Below are 22,263 nucleotides of genomic sequence, written 5' to 3'. Positions count from 1 at the left end.
GTGTATTCAATGATTTTATATATTATTGGGTTTGATTTGCTAATATTTTATTGAAAAAAATGTAATTAGAATTCAATTTTCATCACAAGTCTCAAGAGCTTGCCTTGATTCTTTGATTTACTTATATGACTTTTGTCTTAAAGACTAATATTTGAGTTTGTTGGTTTTCCAGATCTTCCACTCTTGGTACAAGACTATTTTGTTTCTGTAGTTAGTTGATATTTTTCAAGATCTTGATTCTCTCAAATCTTTTCCCTTAAGTTTACTGTAAGTTTCCTTTCAGTGTTATCACATTTAAAATAAGAATAACATTAGTCTCATAAGGTCTCAATCAAAATTATGTAAGAAAGAGTTGTGAACAATGCTTAAACTATAATGTACTTACATATATACTCTGGAACTTACAGACTAACTATTAATACATTCATAGTAGTTTGCTAGTGCTACCATTAAAAAAAAAATGCCACAGACCGGATTCCTTAAACAACAGAAAATTATTTTCTCACAGTTCTGGAAGCCAGAAGTCCAAGAAGAAGGTGTGGACAAATTTGTTTTCTTTTCTGATCATTCTCTTTGGCTTAGAAATAGCTAACTCCTTGATCTGTCTCACCTGGCTTTTCCTCTTTTTGTAAGTTAGGGCTCCAACAAATGAATTTTGGCAGAGGGGGTCATAAATCATCCCATACAAACATTCCACCTGATTATTGTAGACATTATTGATATTGCCTTCCAAATAGTATTAAAGTAATAGTAATTGGAGATGGATTGTATCTCCCATGCCTTCTACAGAGGCTAAAAGTAGAACCTACATAACACAGTAAATGCAACATGTTAAAAGTAAAATAACTTACTGATACCACTAGAGTTAGTATTTTTATGTGTTTATGTATTTTATGTGTTTATTATTCTTACTTCCCTGACTCCCCTCTTGAAGGAAAGCAAAATATTCAAATTCTTTAGGAAAGCCTGAAACTGTCAGTACCATAAAGAATATTATCAAATGCTGAATACTGCTGTCTATTACTGTGCCCTTCACTACTTCTTTACAAACACCTCGAAGTTATTTGCTTATGAAGACCTTCCTAACAACTTTTGATTGCCTGTTGTGAAAGCAGTTCAAACCACAGCAATTTCAACATATTTTGCATGAAAATTTGGTGGGAGCATTTCATGAAGTATTAGAGCAAATATAAGCATCATCAATGTTCTTTCACTGCTTAACTAGGTAATTTGGTTTAGAGCAAGTAATTACGTTTATTTAATATGATTAGTTTAAAAAACTTCTTGTATTTTTCTTATAATTAAGGCATTCTGTAAATGCTAGCAGCATTTCTCCCATTTGATCCCATGTTGATGATTTCTAATATATTAAATGCTTGGTTAATTAATTAAAATGTCAATACTTCCTATCAAGTCTATAGAAATTATTCCAGAGTATTTAATTATACTTTAATTTTCAAAAAGCCTAAACATTTTCATAACATGGTATCATCTGTTTGTACATACACATACACACACACACACATTCATTTCAAATACGAATAATTTGTTAGACAACCTTGATCCATCTGAAACCCAAGAAAGTAAAAAAGCTCTCGCAAAAGTTTATAAATGTCACAGTATTCAGGCATTAAATCTTTTGCACTCTAATTATAAAGGAGTCCTTACGCCTTCTCTCAGATAATTTTGCCTTTATTTTCCCACACTTATACCTGAATCGATTAAACCAAAATTGAGTAAAATAGATAAATATAAAAGTGCAGACTCATTGACACCAACAAGAACTGATAATTGAAAGCCTAAGAATGCGGAGAAAGACTTCAAAACCATGAAAAGCATAGATTTCTTTTGCAATTTCATGTGGGCCAAAAGAAAGGGCTATTAAAATCAGTGTTTAAATAATCCTAAACTTCCAACTAGACCATAGAGGTTAATTCAACTGAGGTTAATTCCAAAACTCTGAATTATAAAGAAAAGGTTAATTATGTTCTTCATATTTTGTTTAAAAAGGAGATATTATATGACATGTTAGATTTTCAGCCAAAGATTTTTCATACATTGTAAGAAAAAAAATGTTGTCTCTTAAAACTCAACTATTTTGAACATTATTTGCATGACTTTTGGATCTCTTCATTCTCTAATACACTTGGATAACAGATTTTCTTGCATATTCACTCATTGCCCTTTTCAAAATGGTTTGCCAAGATTCTAAGACATTCAGTCCCATAGTCACCATATAGAATCTAGATTACTGAACTTATCACAAGGGCCAATGCTGTTTGTACGTCCTGGGATATTGATTATTTTTCCTTAACAGAAAAAGCTGCAAAATGCCAATCTCTACCTGTAGAGCCAAAGTCCGAGCCAGAGTTGTGTCAGCAACCATTAGCCCATGAAGAACGATAAAACAGAAGTAAAACCGGAAAGGAAAAAGACAAGAAAGTACATAGGAAGGACAGAAAATAAAATGGTTCGATGCAACAATATCTCAATTATATTTTTAATAGCCTTTACAGCTTCCTGGCATGATCAATGCTATGTAAATAATGTTTATAGCCATTTGTTTGAACAGATAGAAGTCAAAGTGTATATGGGATAGAGATGGAAATTAATCAGTATTATTAAAATGACTTTAATTTTATGTTAAATATTTAGTTAAAATAATTAAAAGCAAAATCATACAAAATAATTATTTTTACATGTTTACTTAAATATTATTTATTTTTAAAAATATTTTATTTATTTCTTTGTCAGACAGAGAGAGAGTACAAGAAGGGGGAGCGGCAGGTGGAGCGAAAAGCTGGCTCCTCAGTGAGCAAAGGGCCGGATATGGGACTCCATCCCAGGACCCTGGGTTCATACAACCTGAATCCAAGGCAGACACTTAACGGACTGAGCCACCCAGGCATCCCATATATAAACATTACTTAGTTATTTCCTTTATCTTCAAGGCCTCACTTTACTATTTTTCTTGTCCTTCCCTATGGCATTTACCAGTGCCATAAACACGAGGGACAGTCAACAAAAATTATACACAAAGCCTTGTTACTTTCTCCTCACCAAGGATCAAGTTATTCTGTAGCATAAAATCTTTTCCAAGAACTACCAAGAAGATATTAGAAAAAGGAACTGTTTGACATGAAGAAAAATAGTATTGGTTCAAAAAACATTTGTTGAGCTCATCCCATGTTCCAGAGCCATCACAGATGCTGAATAGAGCAAAAGAAAAATCACAGTACTTGGAGCTCACAGTCTTATGAAGAGGAGAGACATGTAAATGACTAATTATAATATCACGTGGTAAATGTACATGCTCCAGACATGGAAGGGGGAGTGAAAATGCATCCTGAGAGAAGAAATGGGGAAACCTTTCTGAATCCTGAGTCTTAAGATCTTTTTTTTTTTTAAGATTTTATTTATTTATTTGACAGAGAGAGATCACAAGTAGGCAGAGAGGCAGGCAGAGAGAAAAGGGAGGAGGAAGCAGGCTCCCCGCCGAGCAGAGAGCCTGATGTGGGGCTCGATCCCAGGACCCCGAGATCATGACCTGAGCGAAGGCAGAGACTTAGTGCACTGAGCCACCCAGGTGCCCCGGTAATATTTTATATATAAAATAATATATAAATATATATTATATGTATGGATAATATAAATATAAATTTATTTATATATAGATATATAAATATATAAATAATATAATATATAAAATGATACAGTAAAATAATATAGTAATAATATATAAAATAATATAGTAATAATATTTACATATAAAATAATATAGTGATATTATATATAAAATAGTATAGTAATTATATATAAAATAATATAGTAATAATATTATAATATTTTATATATAAAATAATATAGTAATTTCACCCCCCAATAGTTATTGGCAGTGAGCTGGAAGGAGCAATAGAGAGCATATACAGACAACACCATATACCAATGTCACTGGGAAGGCAAAAGTGATGGGAAGGCCTAGAGCCCCAAGTGAGGCCCTCTCTCCAAGAATGAATGTGGGATGGGGCAGGGCCTGGAGTGTTGAGGGGACAGCCTTGGAACACTTCCATTCAGTAGTCATGGTTAGAGATGAAGACAGACTTGCTGGCTGCAGCCCCGGCCTGACCACGTGAGGTCTACTTTCCTTGGCAAGTGAGGCTATTGGCCTGGGCTCTCTTGACAAACTCCTCCTGGGCAGTCCTCAGGTTCTCCTCTCTCCACCCCAGGCCTTCGCAGGGCAGAAGTCTGCAGAGCTCGGCTACAGGAGAAGATCAGGCCCAAAGCTTCAGCAGGGGGTGGGAGGGGGTGCTATTATATTTTAACAGATGGATTTTAATGTGGCAAATGTTTACATATGAATTGTTCTGGAATGTTATATGAACTTGGATGGGATGAGATAGCCATGGATCCAGGGAAACTAAGTGAAACACACTAGCCTAACACTCCCTCAAACAGAGCAGGAAGAGTAAGGCAGCAAGAGAGGGAAATGATTTGGGAAATATTAGGGAATCTAATTGGCAAAAAGATTGGCAGGCTTTGGTGATTAACAGAAGCCCCAACTATCTAGGCTCCAAAGCGTAGTGGTTTAAAACAACGATTTATGACATTTCATAGCTTTGTGGATGTCTCAGTCAGTTCAGACTTTTATAACAAAGGACTACAGACTGGGTAGCTTCAGCAAGAAACATTTATTTCTTGGGGCGCCTGGGTGGCTCAGTGGGTTGGGCCGCTGCCTTCGGCTCGGGTCATGATCTCAGGGCCCTGGGATCGAGTCCCACATTGGGCTCTCTGCTCAGCGGGGAGCCTGCTTCCCTTCCTCCCTCTCTGCCTACTTGTGATCTATCTCTCTGTCAAATAAATAAATCTTTAAAATAAAAAAAAAAAAAAAAAAGAAACATTTATTTCTCATAGTTCTGAACTTTGGGAACTCTAAGATACCACAGATTCACTGTCTGGTGATTTCTTGTCTTCTGGCTGTATTCTCACACTGTGGAAAGAGGACTAGGGAGCTCCTTCGTTCTCTTTTATAAGGGCAAAATAACCCCACTCCTGAAGGAGCCACCGTCATGCCTTATCTCCTGCCAAAGGCCTCACCTGTTGATACCATCACTTTGAGGTTTGGTTTCAATACAGGAATTGTTTGGTGGGGACACAAACATTCAGTTCACAACAGTGGCCCAGGAATTTGAACAGGGATGAGGTGGTTGATTCTTTGGTTCCACATGGCCACAACAGAAGTTGCTAAGTAAGACTCCACTAGAGGAAGGCCTGGGGTGTGGGTGTAGGGCAAAAGTCAAAGTTGACTCTTAAAACTCTTGTCACTGGAGTGTCTTAAGGCTGGGCTCAACTGTGTTTACCAGCAAGCAAGACTACTCATTGTCCTGTGTGGTGGCCTTGGGACAGTCAGACTTTTTACATGGAATCTCAGGTTTCCCACAGAGCCTAGGTGGAAGCTGCAAGGTGTCAGAGAGCTAAGCCTTGGGAGTCACAAAAAGTCGTTTCTGTTGCATTCTGTTGGTCAGGCAGATAGCCAAGGCAGGCTCTGACTAGAGAGATAATGTAAGATAATTACATGGCACCTCAATTTGCAGCTGTCTTTCACATCAAGCTTTTAGAAATGATGGATATAAAATTATCAAGGATGACTCAGATTTTTAACATGACTTACTGGGAGGGCCTCCTACTTGACAAAGATGACAGAAGAAGGACCAGGCTTAAGAGAAAGATAACGAATTCATCTTTGGATAATATAAGTTTGAGACAATAGTACAGAAAAAACTGATTTAAATCATGATGAAATAACACAAGATTTTATAAAATCCATGTTCCTTTGCTATCTATTCTTTGTCTTTTTTCTCTCATCTCCACTTCTGCCACATCCCCTAACATGGGATCCTTTACTCAGCACGCCTCTATTCCAAGCAGAGGACTTACTCTGGACACACTGGACTTAGAGTCTTCATCAAGTCAGACAAGATGATACTGTGTAGACAGGGGCGGAAGACAGATAAAAAATAATTAAATACACACATAAATAAAATGATTTCAGATTTTCTTATGGGTCAAGAAGATAATAATATTGTGATAGGAAAGGAAACAACTAAGGATAGGGGAAGAAGACAGTAATTCAAGTAGGTTTTCTGGAAGTCTTCACTGAGAAGGTGATAATATGAGCTGAGACATGATAAAGAAGCCATCCACACATAGCAGGCTGGAGGGAGGCTGTGGGGTGGCAATGAGTGCAGAGGACGATGAAGATGCTTTCCTTGCTCCCGCCACTTTTTTTTGCATCCATGATTTGCACATGACTTTTCTTCCTGGAATGCCTTTTTCTAACCTCTTTGCTTGGATGGCTCCTAGCTTTCCACTGAGGTTCAGTTCGGGCACTTTCTTCTCCAGGAAGGCTTAGGTGAAGTTAAGAAACTTTTCCAGGCCGCTCAGAAGGCAGCTCCGCCATCGCTTCCGTAACCCGCACACCGTGATAGCTGTTTACTTGTTTGCTGTTCCTAATAATCTGACAGTTGAGGGTAAGACTTCTGTCTTTGATTTGGGTATCACCGGCGAGTAGCAAATAGTGAGGGCTCTCTTCAGTGAGTGAGTGAGGACTAAATAAGGAAGGAAGAAAAGGAGGGAAGGAGGGACGAAAATGAGGGAAACATCAGGAGCGTCCTTACAAAAGGAGGTAGCGTATAAAGTGTTCGTGAGATCTGGCTACAGTGATATTTTTAGTTCATAGTCAGCATTTTCTGCGTGGGTGAGTATGTTAGGGCACACACACACACGGACTTTATTATCTAAGCAAGAGTAAAATTCCAGGTTCTAGGAAGCTTCTAGAAGAAATCTAAACTTGGCCTAAGGCTTGCTGTCATCTCATTCTGCAGGCCTCGGTTTTTGGCACAGGAGAGACATTTGTGGAATTAATTATACCTGGAGAGAGAAAGAGCATGTCTTGGCCAGAGCTGCCTAGCTCCTTCCACTAGCCTCCTTGTGGGTTTACGGCCAACAAGATTTCCAGCTACCCCCCCCCCCCCCGCCCCGCCTCAGGAGGTAAAGAGGAGAATGTGACAAAAAAGTTTCCAGGAAGCATGTCCCACAGACACCTGGCAAAAATCACTGAGCTTGGAGAATGCCATGGAGAAAAATAATAGTGTCTATCATTTAAAAATAAAGCAGTGGTCAAGGGAAAAGCAGGTCTTTTTACAAACATGCAGAGAGCTGACAATAGGGTAGCTGGAATCCAGAGGAAGGTAAAAAAAGTAAACCATGGAGGAAAAAAGCCTTGTTTTTTTCTGTAGCTGCTGAGGGCAAGCCACTGTGTGCTCTAAAAGCTGAAGGGAAAAAGGAAACAGAATGAGACACAAAGCCCAAGTACACAATCCTGTGTGATTGTTTTACTTGGATTATCTGGAAGCAATCTGTACATGTAACACAGCTTCAGAATCACGGACCATGAAATTATAGCACAGGCATTAAAAAATCTCAGAGTTGTACTCTAGGTTTGTTTCCAAGAAGTCCAACGATTTAGAAAAACTGACTATGCCTCCTATGGTCAAAGGAAAATGAGGGGAAGGATAAGCTGAAAAGTTTCCTCTCTGACGCATAATTTATCCGGGATCTAGAATAGGAGTTTATGTCTTAAAACCATCAAACATTTCTTGCAAACAGTGTTTCTGTTTTATAAATGTCCAAGACAATCTATTGGGCTTTTGTAATTTTTTTAGGAAACAATGTGAATTGGAATAAACTGTTAAACGGGCAATTTCAAAAATTGGTAAATCTTAATTAATTTTGCTTAGTGATCAGAGACAGAGAAAATAGACCATTAAATAACAACCCAGGAAAAATAACCCTCAAATGTAAATGTAAATTTTGTGCAAAAAAAAAAAAACAAAAGAAATGATTTTTCATCATTGACAAACAAATGATTGCATCTGAACAATGGAAAACAGGTGACCTTCTTGCTACTCTTGCTTGTCAATAATCACGGAGGCAGAAATACTAATTTCATACAGAAAACTAATTCATTTGCAGACTGAGAGAAGGTTTTCAATACACGGTGGATTTTTTAAAGATATTATCATTAACTTAATGTTTTTAGTTTATATCTGTGGCAAAGGAAAGCTACATCAGAAAGTGTTGCTAATCCTGTGGGTATATGCATTTTTCTCAAGTGAATGGAAGAGTATACTTCTGAAAATAAATTGCTTAACCCTTTCCTTTTTGTACTTTTTTTTTTTAAAGATTTTACTTATTTATTTGACAGACAGAGATCACAAGTAGGCAGAGAGGCAGACAGAGAGAGAAGGAAGCAGGGTCCCTGCTGAGCAGAGAGCCCGATGCGGGGCTCCATCTCAGGACCGAGATCATGACCTGAGCTGAAGGCAGAGGCGTTAACCCACTGAGCCACGCAGGCGCTCCCCTTTTTTGTACTTTTTTAAAGCATTATAAAATATAGGAATGAATATGTTTTGTATCTAATTTAAAATTAAGATTAGTTATTTTAGGTTTGTAAGGTATTAATTGATCACTTTCTAATGAATGCAGTTTCAAAGGATACATATATACAGCATTTTGGACATATACAATTTCATGTTTAATTGTGGCAAAAAACCCAACCACTTTCAGATATAAATCAGGAGAAAGTGGTTTCATGTCATTTAATTAGTTGTAAACAAAACAAAACCTCATGGGGATTTGAATTTCAAGCTCTAAAAACCAAGTGTTAAATTAAATGCCTAATGACCTGTCATAATTCTGTCAGTTGGGCTGACAAGTCCTGAGCAGGTCTATGCTTCATCCATGACACAGAAGCAGGTCCGGGAATGTTTGGTCCCTAGTGGGAGGCTGGGCGGAGGCATTAGGGAGTCTGTGATCCATGTTGCCTTTGCCGACCAACAGCAAGCGTGTGCCAACATGCCTGGAGCATGGCGAGGCAGAGGCCCCGGAATCAGTCAGTGAGTGTGCTCTGGAGAAGAGTGGGAGAAAAAAACTATGCTAGAGGAATGCTTCTTTTTACAATTTTTATAAGTCTCGTCATCATCTGTATCACTCAGTGTGGCCTCATGTATTCGAATCCTACTGTATCTTGGCATTTTGTTATAAGAGCTGCTGTGATATCAGTTCCCAATTCTGAGGTGTAGCGGGATAGAGGCATCAAAGCCTAAACTATATTTAAACATACGACTCAGAAGAACAAATTCAAATCAAGTATATAGTATGCAATAAGAGATACTTTTGCCAGCCTATAATGGAAGCATTAGAATATGGGCGAACTTAAGAGTTGAGATAAAACTTCTACAATAAACATTTTTGATGAGAATATATGTTTTAATATAAATGGCTCAGAGAACTGACTCTACCAATAGATTAAGGATAAACTTATCTTTAATATTCAAAAGTGTAATGTGACCCATGAGGCTTAGATGAGCATTCATTACAAATATTAAAACACTAAATGACAAAGTCAACCCTTTTAGCTGCATCATATACAAAAGAATCGTGTATAGCATTTTCCTGTACACGTGTAGTCTTTCATATTAGGAGTCTATGAGGGGATAAGCAAAAAGAGTGACAATAATAGTAATAATAAATAATAATAGTTGGCTATTATTTCATGGGTAAATACGGCAGGAACTTGCATTATCTTGAAAACCAAAACAAAAACAGAACAAAAAATGACACAAAAAATTCTTCAGCGGTGCTGTAGGCATCGGGCAGGAGGAGGTAAGACTAAAGGCAAGGAGTTCCGATGGAGAAACAACACAAGAAAAGAAATAAAGAGCAAAGTCAAATGTGCAATAAAGCTGCCAGAACAAGAGAAAGCAACAATTAATTTTGACTTGGGAATATGTTGAGGGAAGGCTTCCCAGAGACAATGGTATTTGAGAAGAGATCTGAAGGGCATAAATGTTTTCAAAACAGTTCAAATCGGAGAAGAGAAGAAAAGAGGAGGAACATGGTAAGTAATATCAAACTGAATTCGAATAAATAAGTACATGTTAAATTACTAAACCAAACTAAGGCAAAGGCATTATCAGCTTTCCTGAGATAAATGAGTCTCCAAGTTTCTTCAGCAGAAAGATCTCAGTTATGGAGGGGAATAGTGTCTGCAGTACTTTTTCTTATTTTTCTCCCTAAAAGTACTCTCTTTGCCATTCTTCTAGAACAGTTATGTGATGTCCATGAGACAATGTCTCTATAGTATGAGATATTTTCCCCTCCAAATTATTCATATTTTGATGTGGAATTTACCAGGCACAAGAAAATTATGAAAGGTATATTTCAGACAACCCAGATTTGAACAAGAATGAAAAAAATGGAAAACATTAGACTAAAAGACAATCAATGGGTCAATAATAATAATAAAATGATAATAGTTGGTCAGCTTCTCTGCCTCATTTGTCCCAAAAGCCAAGCTTTGCGTGGCTGCAGGCCAGCCATCAAAATCTACTGGATCTAAGAGGAGAAAGCCATTGTTGGCCAGTGCCATCCCAAGGTTCTGATACAAAAGCCAGGAAGCAACATTAACATTGGTTTCTCTGTGATTTATTCATTTTTAATCTTTATTTATTTATTTGACAGACAGAGATCACAAGTAGGCAGAGAAGCAGGCAGGGGGTGGGGGAAGCAGGCTCCCCACTGAGCAGAGAGCCCAACGCAGGGCTCAATCCCAGGACCCTGGCTGGGATCATGCCCTGAGCCAAGGCAGAGGCTTTAACCCACTGAGCCACCCAGGTGCCCCTCATTTTTAATTTTTGAAAAAAAATTTTGTTTGTATTGTTTGATGAAGATAGGTAGTGGTACACCTGCAAGGGTTGGTAGTTTCCAAATAAATTCATACACAGAATGTTGTTTTTCTTCAATTGCTACCACAAGCACAAAATGACATCTGACTAGAGATCTCCAGAAGGAGCTTCCCACATAGATTTCAGGTAGATAAAAAACATGAGTGCATGTTTTATTCATTTTTAATATGAAATTCATATAGTCGCAAGTTCAAATTTAAACATTTATTGCTTTTCAAATAAAATTTGAATTAAAAAATTCTGTCATGATTAACTTATCAATAAATAACTTATAGAAAACAAAACTTATGAAATAGAGGTAAAGTCTAGCCCTAGGCAGTTTTACGAAGACGAATTTCCTTTGTTTCTGCTCCATTTATTATTTAACTGCTCCTCCCACTGCCCAACACTCTTCTGCCGCCCTCACCTTCACCTCTCCTTGTCTCTCACCTGGGGCATCCCCTGGTTGTATTAGGGCTCTATTCTCCGTGGTTCTCCTGGCCCCTAATCTACTCCCTATGTCTTCTCTTTCTGACAGTAGGTTTGGTTCTTGATTCCATATCAAGGAATTTTGAATAAATCAAGAAACTGAAACCATAAATTTTGAGAGATTTGAAGAGCTTTGATTCTGGAATATTTGGAATCAACTGAGTTCACCATGCAGGATGATCGATGGCATCTGATGGACAGGAATCTCTTCACATTTCTCTCACTGCTCCATTGACAAGATAAACAAAAGATAAGAAGGGTATGAATAGTGGGCTGTTTAGACGTTGGTTTTTTTCTCCTCCCTCTTTAACAACTCCATTAATTAATTTATAAGAGAGAACCTAGGTTAGTACCAAAGTTTAAAATTAATGTTGCAAGGCTGCTGCCATACTTTCACAAAAGAGAAAATTAAATTGAAAAAGATACGCTGTTGACTATGTAGAGATTTTTTTTTCTAACTTTAATTTGAAGAACTATAACGAGATTGAATGGTAGTGCTTCCACACAATAATGTATTTCACTGCTTTCTATTATTATTCAAGATCTAGGGTTCTTTACTGTGGACTAGTACCTTCACAATGTGGACAACCATGTGTAACAAACTAGGTGAAGTCTTTACTGTGAACATATTTAAGGAACTCATCAAGGTCTCCAAATATATACAATGATTCTGCAAATATTAGGCAAGAACAGTGACAGCATGGAAATGATATTTAATGGCCATAAACTCTATATCGGCCAAAATTACACCAGGAGCCAAGGCACAAGTTACCAGTTGAAGATATGTCCTCAATCATACCTCACTTTTATCTAATCCACAGGAGGAAACTGAGTTCCGAGGGGGTGGGTGCTTGGTTCTGGCTTTTTTTTTCCCCCCATTTTCCTTTGACACTCTTCATTTTGAAGAGTAACACTAGAATGGGGTGCTGACTTCTACCCCTCGTGAAGAGGACTTTCCCTGCTCTCTTTTCAGAGTGAGACTAAAGAGATTACTCTTTGAAGAAAAAAAATAAAAGTGGGTTAAGAAAGAAAGGAAAAGGAGAGTTTGCACTCTTTGAAGAAGGCAAATGCTTTATCACAATGCAAAAACTAAAAAACAAAAACAAAAAAACCCTTCATGTCGAAATGCATGGCTTAATTATGAAGAAGCTGAGTTATGAAATAAACTCACACATTCAGCTGACCTTGGCTAGAAGTTGTGCTTGGATCAGATTTACCTCGTATTCACCATGAGGACACCTAGGTGGAGGCAGTAGCGGATACAGCAGGTTTTGTAGTTAAGTATTAATAGAAACAATAAAATCCTTCTGCCTATGCCTATAAAAACATCCATGATATTCAATTAATGCAGGCCTTTCAATTTGGATGATATTACAGAATTACCAGAATAAGTCTGTAATCAAGTTCTCGCAACATGAATTGTTTTAATATTGGAATTCATAAGAAGGCTGTTAGTAGGTAATTAACCTAAACACTGCAATTTAATCAGACAAAGAAACATGCAGGGAACCGTCCAGAATTAAGAGATTCTGCAACTTCGGGTATGTTCATATTGAACACCTTCTGCCTTTCAGTACAGAGTTATGACTGGTAAAGATGACGGCTGTGTTCCTGACACTCCTACCGGGAGGAGAAGGGCAAAATGTAACAATACAATGCAAAACAGAATGTGTGGAAGGAGGGCATTTATCCCAGCGATTGTACGGAGGGGGACTGCTTCATGGAACCTCCCTATTGGAGGGGAGACCTGATATGAGTTTGGAAGAGTGAGTGGGACTTAGCCATGGAAAGATCAGTAAGAAGCCATTCCAAAAACGTAAGAGATGGACCAAAGACAAACCACAAACTTTTTAAAACTAAAACTGGGAGAACTTCTGGTAAAAAGACATAGGGCAAGACATTTATGCTAATGCAGAGTTTCATTTAAGACATGCGATCTTACTAGAAAATCTTACATCATTATTCTGAAGTCAATAATTTCTAAATAATTTAGGAATATGTTTCATAAAACATGACCTATGATTTCAAAGAGTTTATATGAAAGTAAAACCTTATTCTTGATTTAATAATGCTATTAGTCACCCAGTATTACTTTGCTTTGGAAAAATTGTTCAACGCAAAGGAAATGTCTTCTTCACTATTGAATGAAAGATATCCCAGAACAACTCTGTAAGAATTTTGTTTTAATTTTTCCCTCTATTATCATTTCAAAAGATGAAAAGAGAAAATGAAAAGGCAGTATCTTTTAAAAAGCGTATCTTTTAAAAGGTATTACTACTTCTTTTTTTCTTGTTACATGTTACGTGTTTTTAGCCACCCTTCATCCTGTTGTGTCATTAAGGATGATCAGCCTCCAATTCCCACAACTTCATATTCGCAAAAGGTACAAGCATCTTGAAAGAAGTCTTAGAAATGATCAAACGCTTTCTATAGCTTTCCTTCTGACACTTCTAAGGACTCAATTTGTGGCTTTTTGTTGAATAGGCTTTGAAGTTAAGCATGCTTTGTATATTCCTGGAATATACAAAAAAACCTAAGCAAAGAAAAAAAGTTTAGTAGGAATGAATATTTTTAGGAGTTCAGAAACAAGACTAAGAACAATATAGATTTAACATTTTATGGTCTCCCTGTAATAGACTATCAGCTCTAGGACAGAGCCACACCCCCATGGAGTCCTAAGTGCTCTGAGCAATCCCTGGCATGTGTTTGGTAAAAGACACGTTCAAAGAGTTAATGAATGAAGAAATGAATGAATGAACAGAATGTAGAAAAATGATTTGTGGGTAAAAATATAAACATATGTTAATATGTAAGAAATTTGTACTACTTTTTTTTCTTTTCGGTCTTGGACAAACTTTTGACAAGAATTTGGGAGCTTCATTTGATTAAATGTCACCGTAGTATTCCATTCAGAGAGTATGGTAAAAGTCTCAATGAGCATTTTGTTCCAGTGCTTTCACAAAAGTCATTATGGCAAAGACAAAGTTAAATCGGTTCTGATATCCGGACCCATATCAGGGTGGGCATAAAATGGAGCTAGGTTCGTTCACTAACTGCAGAGCGAACAAAAATGCAACAGGTGAGCAAAGCCAGTTGCAGCCACTGTGTTCTTTCTTTCATTTTGTGGATTTCTGCATCCTGGGAATTTCATCTCACTCACCATTCACAGGATAACATCAACCCTGGACAGATTTATCATAGGAAAAGACCTTTGTAATTACTGTGCCAATCCCTTAAATCTCTTTCCCCACAAAAAACTAAAGAAAGAAAAGCATAATACTGGGTTAATAACAGATACTTGAGAAGAACTAGCTCAAATTCTAAGCCACATCAGTATCTTACCTCATTTTATCCACTTTTTCTTTTTTTTAATTTCTTAGATTTTTTAATTTTTAAGTAATCTCTATACCCAACATTTGGCTCAAACTCACAACCGGCAGTGGAGTCACATGCTCCACAGACCGAGCCAGCCAGGTGCCCCTCATTTTATCAGTTCTAGTACATGCTATTACTTTTAAATGTCATATTGAGTACATAAAAATCTCTAATCAAGTAAAGTTTTTCATCATTTTTTATAGTTGTGTATTAAAATTATTCTAGTTCTGTTAAAATATTAGTTCCCTGAGCCCTAAACACAAGAAGCTAAAAAAAAAAAAAAAAAATTAGTTGATACTGTTGACAGGGCTCCAACTAGCATGTGTAATCTGGAATCAGAGGGAATGCACACAAAAGGAGCTATTTCCTTCATTGTTAGGGGAAAAGATCATTTCAACTAGTTTCAGTCTCCAATGACAACTGGCCAAAAACTACAGAAAAAACTCAAGGAAGTAAATTCAGGTAGCTTGATCCTTAAATATTTAGTAAGTAGCAGTAGACAAAGCAGCCAAAGCTAATGTAGAAAAATTAGGGCCGACTGCAAAAAAAATGAATACATTTTTATTCAGAAGTCTCTTTTATTTTTCATCTTACCTTATATACTTTTCTCCAACTGATTTCCTAGAATAGATAATTACTATAATTCAAGAATAAACATAGAACCCATATTTTCTGAGGATGGAAGTAAAATGGATTTTGGAGAACTCACTTAACTCAGCGATGGAAACAAAAACAATTATGCTAGGTGATGAGCATGACAGCTCTGAGTTTTCTTTACTTAATATTCAAATCATGGAAATTTCATGAGAAATTATAACTCTTCTGCAACTAGGCATCTTTAATCTCTTATTCCTGACCAATCAAGAGACTAAACCAGATGTGAGAGGTTTCAACACTTTCATCTGTTGTTGGACTAATATTTTTTCTTTATTAATAACTTCTAATAATGTATTTTATTAGCATAAGGACTTATAACTTACTAAAGCCTTCACACACATCCACACATTTCTGAGGAATATATTTTATATGTATAAATAAATACATATAACAAAATATTATAACTATTAAACAGAGGAGGAAACCAATCTCAAAGAGATCTGTAAAGGAACAAGAGTTATAAATGGTAGAACCAGAACCTTCAGTGTGGAGATTCTAAAATTCATCAGTTTTTCCATTTTACCACAGTAAATGTGTACATCTTAACACATTTGCCTAATGCCATCACCAGTTATTACGCCATTTCTTGCCGTTCTTCCTTGTGTTTCGTAATTATTAATCTGGCAAACCATAAATATCATTCACTTCCAGATAAGTAGAAAAGGCTCTAAAGCCCAAACATAATTTCAGAGTATCGGTTGACGTCACTGTGATTAAATCATATGATATTTTGATAAAAAGGTCTGGCAACACTCACCTCTTTTTGACGGTACTTTATGGCCAATTTGAGTCTGGCGAGATCATTTCCACTTTGTTCTTCTATAAGGCTACTGTCATCTCTGTAATTAAGGATGATTTCCAGTTCTCTGGAACTCCTTGTCTGATCCAGTAGGTCCTTCGCAAACTGTTTGCACTGTCGGGACAGCTCCTCATACTCCGACTTGAATTCATTTTCCACTTTACTCAGCTCCTGAAGCTCCCAACTTAGCTGAAAGGCTGTGAGAAAAGGATCTTCACTTGACAGTGCGATGAGGGAGGGGCTGGCCAAGGCCTTGTAGATGTTGAGTCTGGAGCGTGAGTGGCGGAGGCTATCCACGTCCGAGCTGGAGACGCATTCCACGCAGTTGCAGCGGACCTCGTGGGGTCTGGGCACAGAGACTCCTTTCTGAACTAGAAGCTTGATTATTTCATAATTATTTGTATGGGCTGCCAAAATGATTGGTGTAATGTCTGGAGTGAATTCAGAGAACTGCTTATCAAGGAGTATGGGAGGCACCTAGGAAAAAGAAGAAAGCCGAGGTGATGAATATTTATTCATTTGTTCAAGCCAGTGAATTTCAAACAGCGTGCTAGAGCGAGGCTGAACAAAGTTCATAAATCTTTGCCAAGATTTTCTGCAGGAAAGAGATGGCTTTTTTTTTTTTTTTCTGCTGAAAAACAAAAGAAAATTCTTGGAAAAAAAAAAACTTTCCAATATAATGACACATTATATTGTCCAATTTTCAATATAATGACACATTATATTATTATATTTGTTTAACCTGAATTTTGACATTTTATGAAATCTTAAAATAAGTGACTATGGGAGGTCTTTACTTCGTAAAAGACTTTCTTCTCCCAACTTATTTTCTGACACCCAGTCTTTGCTTTTCTTTCCCCAAGGTGTGGACTCCCAAAGTAATCCAGAAATACACTGAATAATAGTTAATCATTTGTTTTAACCCAAGCTTTTCCTCTACAAGAGAAGTCTTTTAGCTCTTCAGTTGCTTTTGTTTGTTAAAACCAACTCAATGATTAATGGTGGCAGCAGAATGTAAGAAGGCTAGCCTCCTGCTTTCTGCTTTCATCTAACACTTTATGGTCTGTTTTCCAGAGGACCACAAGTGCTCCGTCACCATTGTATCAGAAATAAACAAATGGTTTCCAATGAATCAGGTCACCGGTGTGTTCATGCACCATTTCCTTTCGGTTTTTCTCTTGGAATGGTAATGACAAAAATGCTGTAATAGTCACTATTTAGTGGACATTTGCTAGGTGCCTTAACCCTCACAATTCTTCACACTTTCTAGTTGGGAGCCTTCAGTTCGTTAAGTGCAAGACCCACTGTTTGCACCGGGGTCCTCCTAACACCTGAGCCTGGGCATATTCCACCACACCACACCACTGTCCAATGTTTGGTTTAATAGTTCTTCCTGCGGGCATAAAGAGGCATCTATGAAAATAAGTGCTGTATAAGGATAAGTTAAAAAGACATGGTAGAAAAAATGATGACCCATGTACTGTATAAAATACACTGTAAACTAAAAAGGAAACCATAAAAGGATCAAAAGCAAAACAACTACATAGAGAAAAACAAAACTCATATGAAACCTTAGTTAGACTATTTATAAGTAGAGATATATCTTTATGAGAATAATTAAGCCTGTGTGCCTCTTAACCTATTTGACCATTTAGAATCTCTATTGGGGGCGTCTGGGTGGCTCAGTCCTTAAGCTGCTGCCTGATCCCAGGGTCCTGGGATCGAGCCCTGCATCAGGCTCCCTGCCCCACAGGAAGCCTGCCTCTCCCTCACCCACTCCTCCTGCTTATGTTCCCTCTCTTGCTGTGTCTCTCTCTCTCTGTCAAATAAACAAATAAAATCTTTAAAAAATAGAATATCTGTTTGTTTTATAAGAAACACTCCATAAAGAATAATGAGATTTAGTTATCTATTTAAAGGTTATTTAAAATATATGCAATCAGTTGATAAAAGATAGTACCTACTTATTATAAAATTCGGAATAACACTGTTGAGGTAGCACTGTATGTTCAAGCAGGATCAATACATACCTCATTACTTTTTAAGTAACTATCTTACATTTTCAGTATTACATAGTTGAAAATTTAACTATGTATTTATTACAAAGAGAAAAATGCCCCTAGTTAAAATTAAACAAGAATTAATCTTTTAATTAACTATATTTCAAGGTTTTCAATGGCAGACATGAAGAAAAACAAAAACAGCATAAATAAGTTCCTGCATTAAATGTATATTTAAGAGATAGCTGCAATTTGGAGGGGTTTTCTGGATTCAGTAGAATTTCATTCTAGATTTCTGTAGTTCTTAAAGCTATTTTAAAAGTTATTTTAATTAAAAATAATTTTAAATTTATTAACCATAAAATGCAACTTTGAAGAATATTTCAGCAAACTTTTATGAAAAAATAAGTATAATATGGCCATATTAAAAAGCATTTATATTTCAGGAGAATGTCAGTGTCATAGTATTAGAAAGAGAGATGGCAAAATAACTGATAAAATATACCAAAAATAAATACTCTGTTCATGATTCTTAATAGTCAAAAAATCATTGTGAATTTTTAATTCTTTAAATATATGGATGTCACTATATCTTTTATAAGCATTTATTTTAGAAAATAATTTTTAATGAAATTTTTTTTTTTAAGATTTCATTATTTATTTGACAGGGTGGGGGAGGAGCAGTAGGCAGAGGGAGAGGGAGAAGAAGGTTCCCCACTGACAGGGAGTCTGCTGTGGGTCTTGATCCCAGGACCCTGGGGTCATGACCTGAGCCAAAGGCAGACGCTTAACCAACTGAGCCATCTAGGCACCCTTGAAAGAAACTGTTTTAGATATAATACAATAATTCAGTGGTCAATAAATAACTATTTTTTAAGTTATGCAATTTTAATTATCTTAGAGTTACCTCTTACTCTAAAATGTGTTCTAAATTCAATAATATATTATATGTTGTCTTTACCATCAGTTGTTTGACAACCAGCTGGACAGGGACCACTGGACCCTGGGGACTGTTTGGCCTTAGAGGTCCTTCATGAAAGAGTCTGTGGCGCCTTAGGCACACGTCAGTGTTTATGCATGTCTTAGGCCCAGGTTCTGGGGTTTCTCCCATTCCATTAAGAAAAATAGTGATCAAACAAAAACACTTAAAAAATTGCCTATTATTCAGTACTAATTACATGCCTGCACCAATGATTACATAGTATTTGAAAATTGGAGGTTATCTTACTCTATTATCAGGTCTACGTTTATTAGCTTGTATTCCTCTATATGTAAAATAATGCCCTCTTCTCCTTTTTACTATGAGTATTCCTATGGACCCATAGATTCTTCTTTTATTTTAGTGTTTAATTGCAATAATTATTCACTTTGAACTTATTGAGGTATAACATACCTTCATTAAAATGCACAACTGTTAATGTGAAGCTTGATGTATTTTTAAAATATGTGTGCACCTGTGTGACACAACACAGATTATAATCCAGGAGAGGGTGTGCACCTCAGGAACCTTCCTCTTGTCACCTCCCAGTTGCTACATTTTGTAATCACAAACCTAAACGCTATCGCCAGAGATCACTTTCACACACACCTGTTCACTTTATATAAATGAAACCTCAAGTATATACTTTTCACATCTAGCTTTCTTTGGACAACATTAGCTCTTTTTTTTTTTTTTTAAGATTTTATTTATTTGACAGGGAGACAGAGATCACAAGTAGGCAGAAAGGCAGGCAGAAAGAGAGAGGGGAGGAAGCAGGCTCCCTGTGGAGCAGAGAGCCCAACTCAGGGCTAGATCCCAGGACCCTGGGATCAGGACCTGAGCCGAAGGCAGAGGCTTTAACCCACTGAACCACCCAGGCCCCCCCAACATTAGCTCTTTGAAATACTTTGTTATTGTTAGAAGCAATCTTTTTTGTAAATTCCATTCTGCATAATATTTTGATTTATGAAGACAGCACAGTTTATTTAATATTCTCATATTGATAATATTTGTGTGATTTACAGTTTCTACTTGTAGCTAAGAATACAATTTCTATGCATATTTTTGTCTGTGTCTGCTAATACATATCTAAGAACGCAATTTTGGGTCAAATATTTTTCTTAAGCAGTTACAGCAATTTTCAAGACTACCACAAATTATACTTAGTATTATCAATTATCTACCTATTAGTTTATATATCTACCTAATTGTTTATGCCATTCCTTATGTCAAAAAATCATTTTGAATTTTTTATTTATTATCAAGGTTGGCTGTTGAATTTGCTAAGGCCTTTTCCATGGAGATGATTATATAATTGAACCTCTTACTCCTAAAAATGTGGCTAATTAAATAAATCAATTTTTTACTATTGAAACATTCTAGCTTTCCTGAAATGAATTCCATTTGCTTAAATGTGTAATATTTTTATTTAGAATTGTTATACCCATGTTCATAAATGAGATTGCTTTATAATCTTTACTATGCTGTCTTCATCAAATTTTGGTATGAATACTGTGTTTGCTTCATAAAAAAACATATAGATTCTCTCTTCCTTTGGAATACAGGGAGATGTGCCATTCAGAACTTTCTTATTTTTCTTTCTTTTTTTTTCTTTTTTTTTACAATTTTATTTATTCCTTTGAGACAGAGAGTGCAAGCAGAGGGAAAGGGAGAGGCAGACTTCCCGCTGAGCAGGGAGCCTGATGTGGGACTCGATCCCAGGACACTGGGATCATGACCTGAGCCGAAGACAGATGCTTAACTGATGGAGCCACCCAGGCACCCCTCAGATCTTTCTTCAAGAGAGGATTCACTGCCTACCTGGCAGTGCGTTAATAGACTCCAGCTGTCTACCTCTTCAGGTTCTTCCTCAATTTTGGAGCCCTGGACAGTAGACTGAATAAGTGGGTTGACAAGGACCTAGCTATTTCTACCCAGTACGGGACATCTCTAGTAGGTAATTTTTCTCTGAGTTCCCCTTTACACTGGCAAGGATTTTTGTCAGTTCTGGGTCATGGTCTAATGGCTTCCCCTTCTCAATCTCACTTTCCTCCCTTTTACTTTCAAAATGTTATTTTCCAATAAAACTTTTGCAATCATCTCTTTTATCTACCTCTTGGGGCACCTGGGTGACTCAGTCAAGCATCGGCCTTTGACTTAGGTCATGATCCTGGGGTTCTGGGATCAAGCCCCCATGTCAGGTTCCCTGCTCAGCGGGGAGCCTGCTTCTCCCTCTCTCTCTGCTGCTCCCCTCTGCTTGTGTTTTTTCTCTCTCTCTTTCTATTTTTCTCTCAATCTCTCTCAAATAAATGAATTTAAAAAAAAAAAAAAACTTTATCTGCTTCTTGAGGAATCCAAAATGTGATCGATCCATTTTCCATATTGTGTGGGAAAAAATAAGTGACACTGAAATTATTTGATCTTTGAAAGTTCAAAATTATAATGTGAAAACCCTGAGTGCCTGCTATTCTTTTATGGGATATTCAATAACTTTTCCTATTTATTGCATAATAAATACCTTGGCTTTTCTATCAATAATAGGGTCTGTTAATAAAAACTGCATTTTGGGGGAAGTTATTGAGTTCATCTAGTTTCATTTAGAAAAGGCAGTTTTAAATGTGCAGGGATTCAGGAAATGCTAGGCTTACAATGTCCCTCCTGAGGAATCTACCGTGGGACAAGACGATGGGGAAGTGAGGAAAGGACAAATGAGAGGCGCTAAATGGATGTAACAGTTAATCAAAGATCAATGCAAAGGTAGGAAAATATAAATTTTTAAATGTTCTAAAAAGAAAAACAGAACAAGAGGAGAGATTGAGAGAAAGGAAGATGTGGAACAAAAGGCTCTCTACTTAACCAGCTAATAGAACAGAAGCCTTGGTAAAGCAAAAGGGGGACATGAAGGTTTTATAAAAGGTATTAATATAAAATACAAACTACTCTAAATAACCAGAAAATACAAGTCTTGAGGACCTTTAATTCTTTCCTGCCACTTTGCAAAGATAAATTTTCTGAAATGATAATCTCTCAGACAATTCCCTTTCTTAACATACTTCCATGGCTTATAACTATTTGATTTAATATTCACTTGTCCATCAATCAGTGAATATTTATTGACTCCATTGTCTGGTGCAACGTTAGACTCTGAGAAATTAAGAAAAATGAAGGTAAAACAGTCCA

At 36.8% G+C, this 22,263-nt stretch overlaps 1 protein-coding gene across 1 annotated transcript in view; it reads right to left on the bottom strand.

Annotated features, from left to right (window-relative positions):
- TRPC4 (transient receptor potential cation channel subfamily C member 4) overlaps positions 1–22,263 on the bottom strand; it is a 208,835-nt gene that overhangs the window by 92,086 nt on the left and 94,486 nt on the right. Inside the window, exon 3 of the mRNA XM_059144454.1 lies at positions 16,063–16,581. Coding sequence (XP_059000437.1) covers positions 16,063–16,581 — 519 coding nt within the window. The remainder of the gene's footprint in view (positions 1–16,062; positions 16,582–22,263) is intronic.

The sequence above is a fragment of the Mustela lutreola genome, chromosome 13 (assembly GCF_030435805.1).
Source record: "Mustela lutreola isolate mMusLut2 chromosome 13, mMusLut2.pri, whole genome shotgun sequence".
In the NCBI taxonomy this organism is placed as follows: Eukaryota; Metazoa; Chordata; class Mammalia; order Carnivora; family Mustelidae; genus Mustela; species Mustela lutreola.
This window is presented reverse-complemented; position numbering and strand designations above follow the sequence as displayed.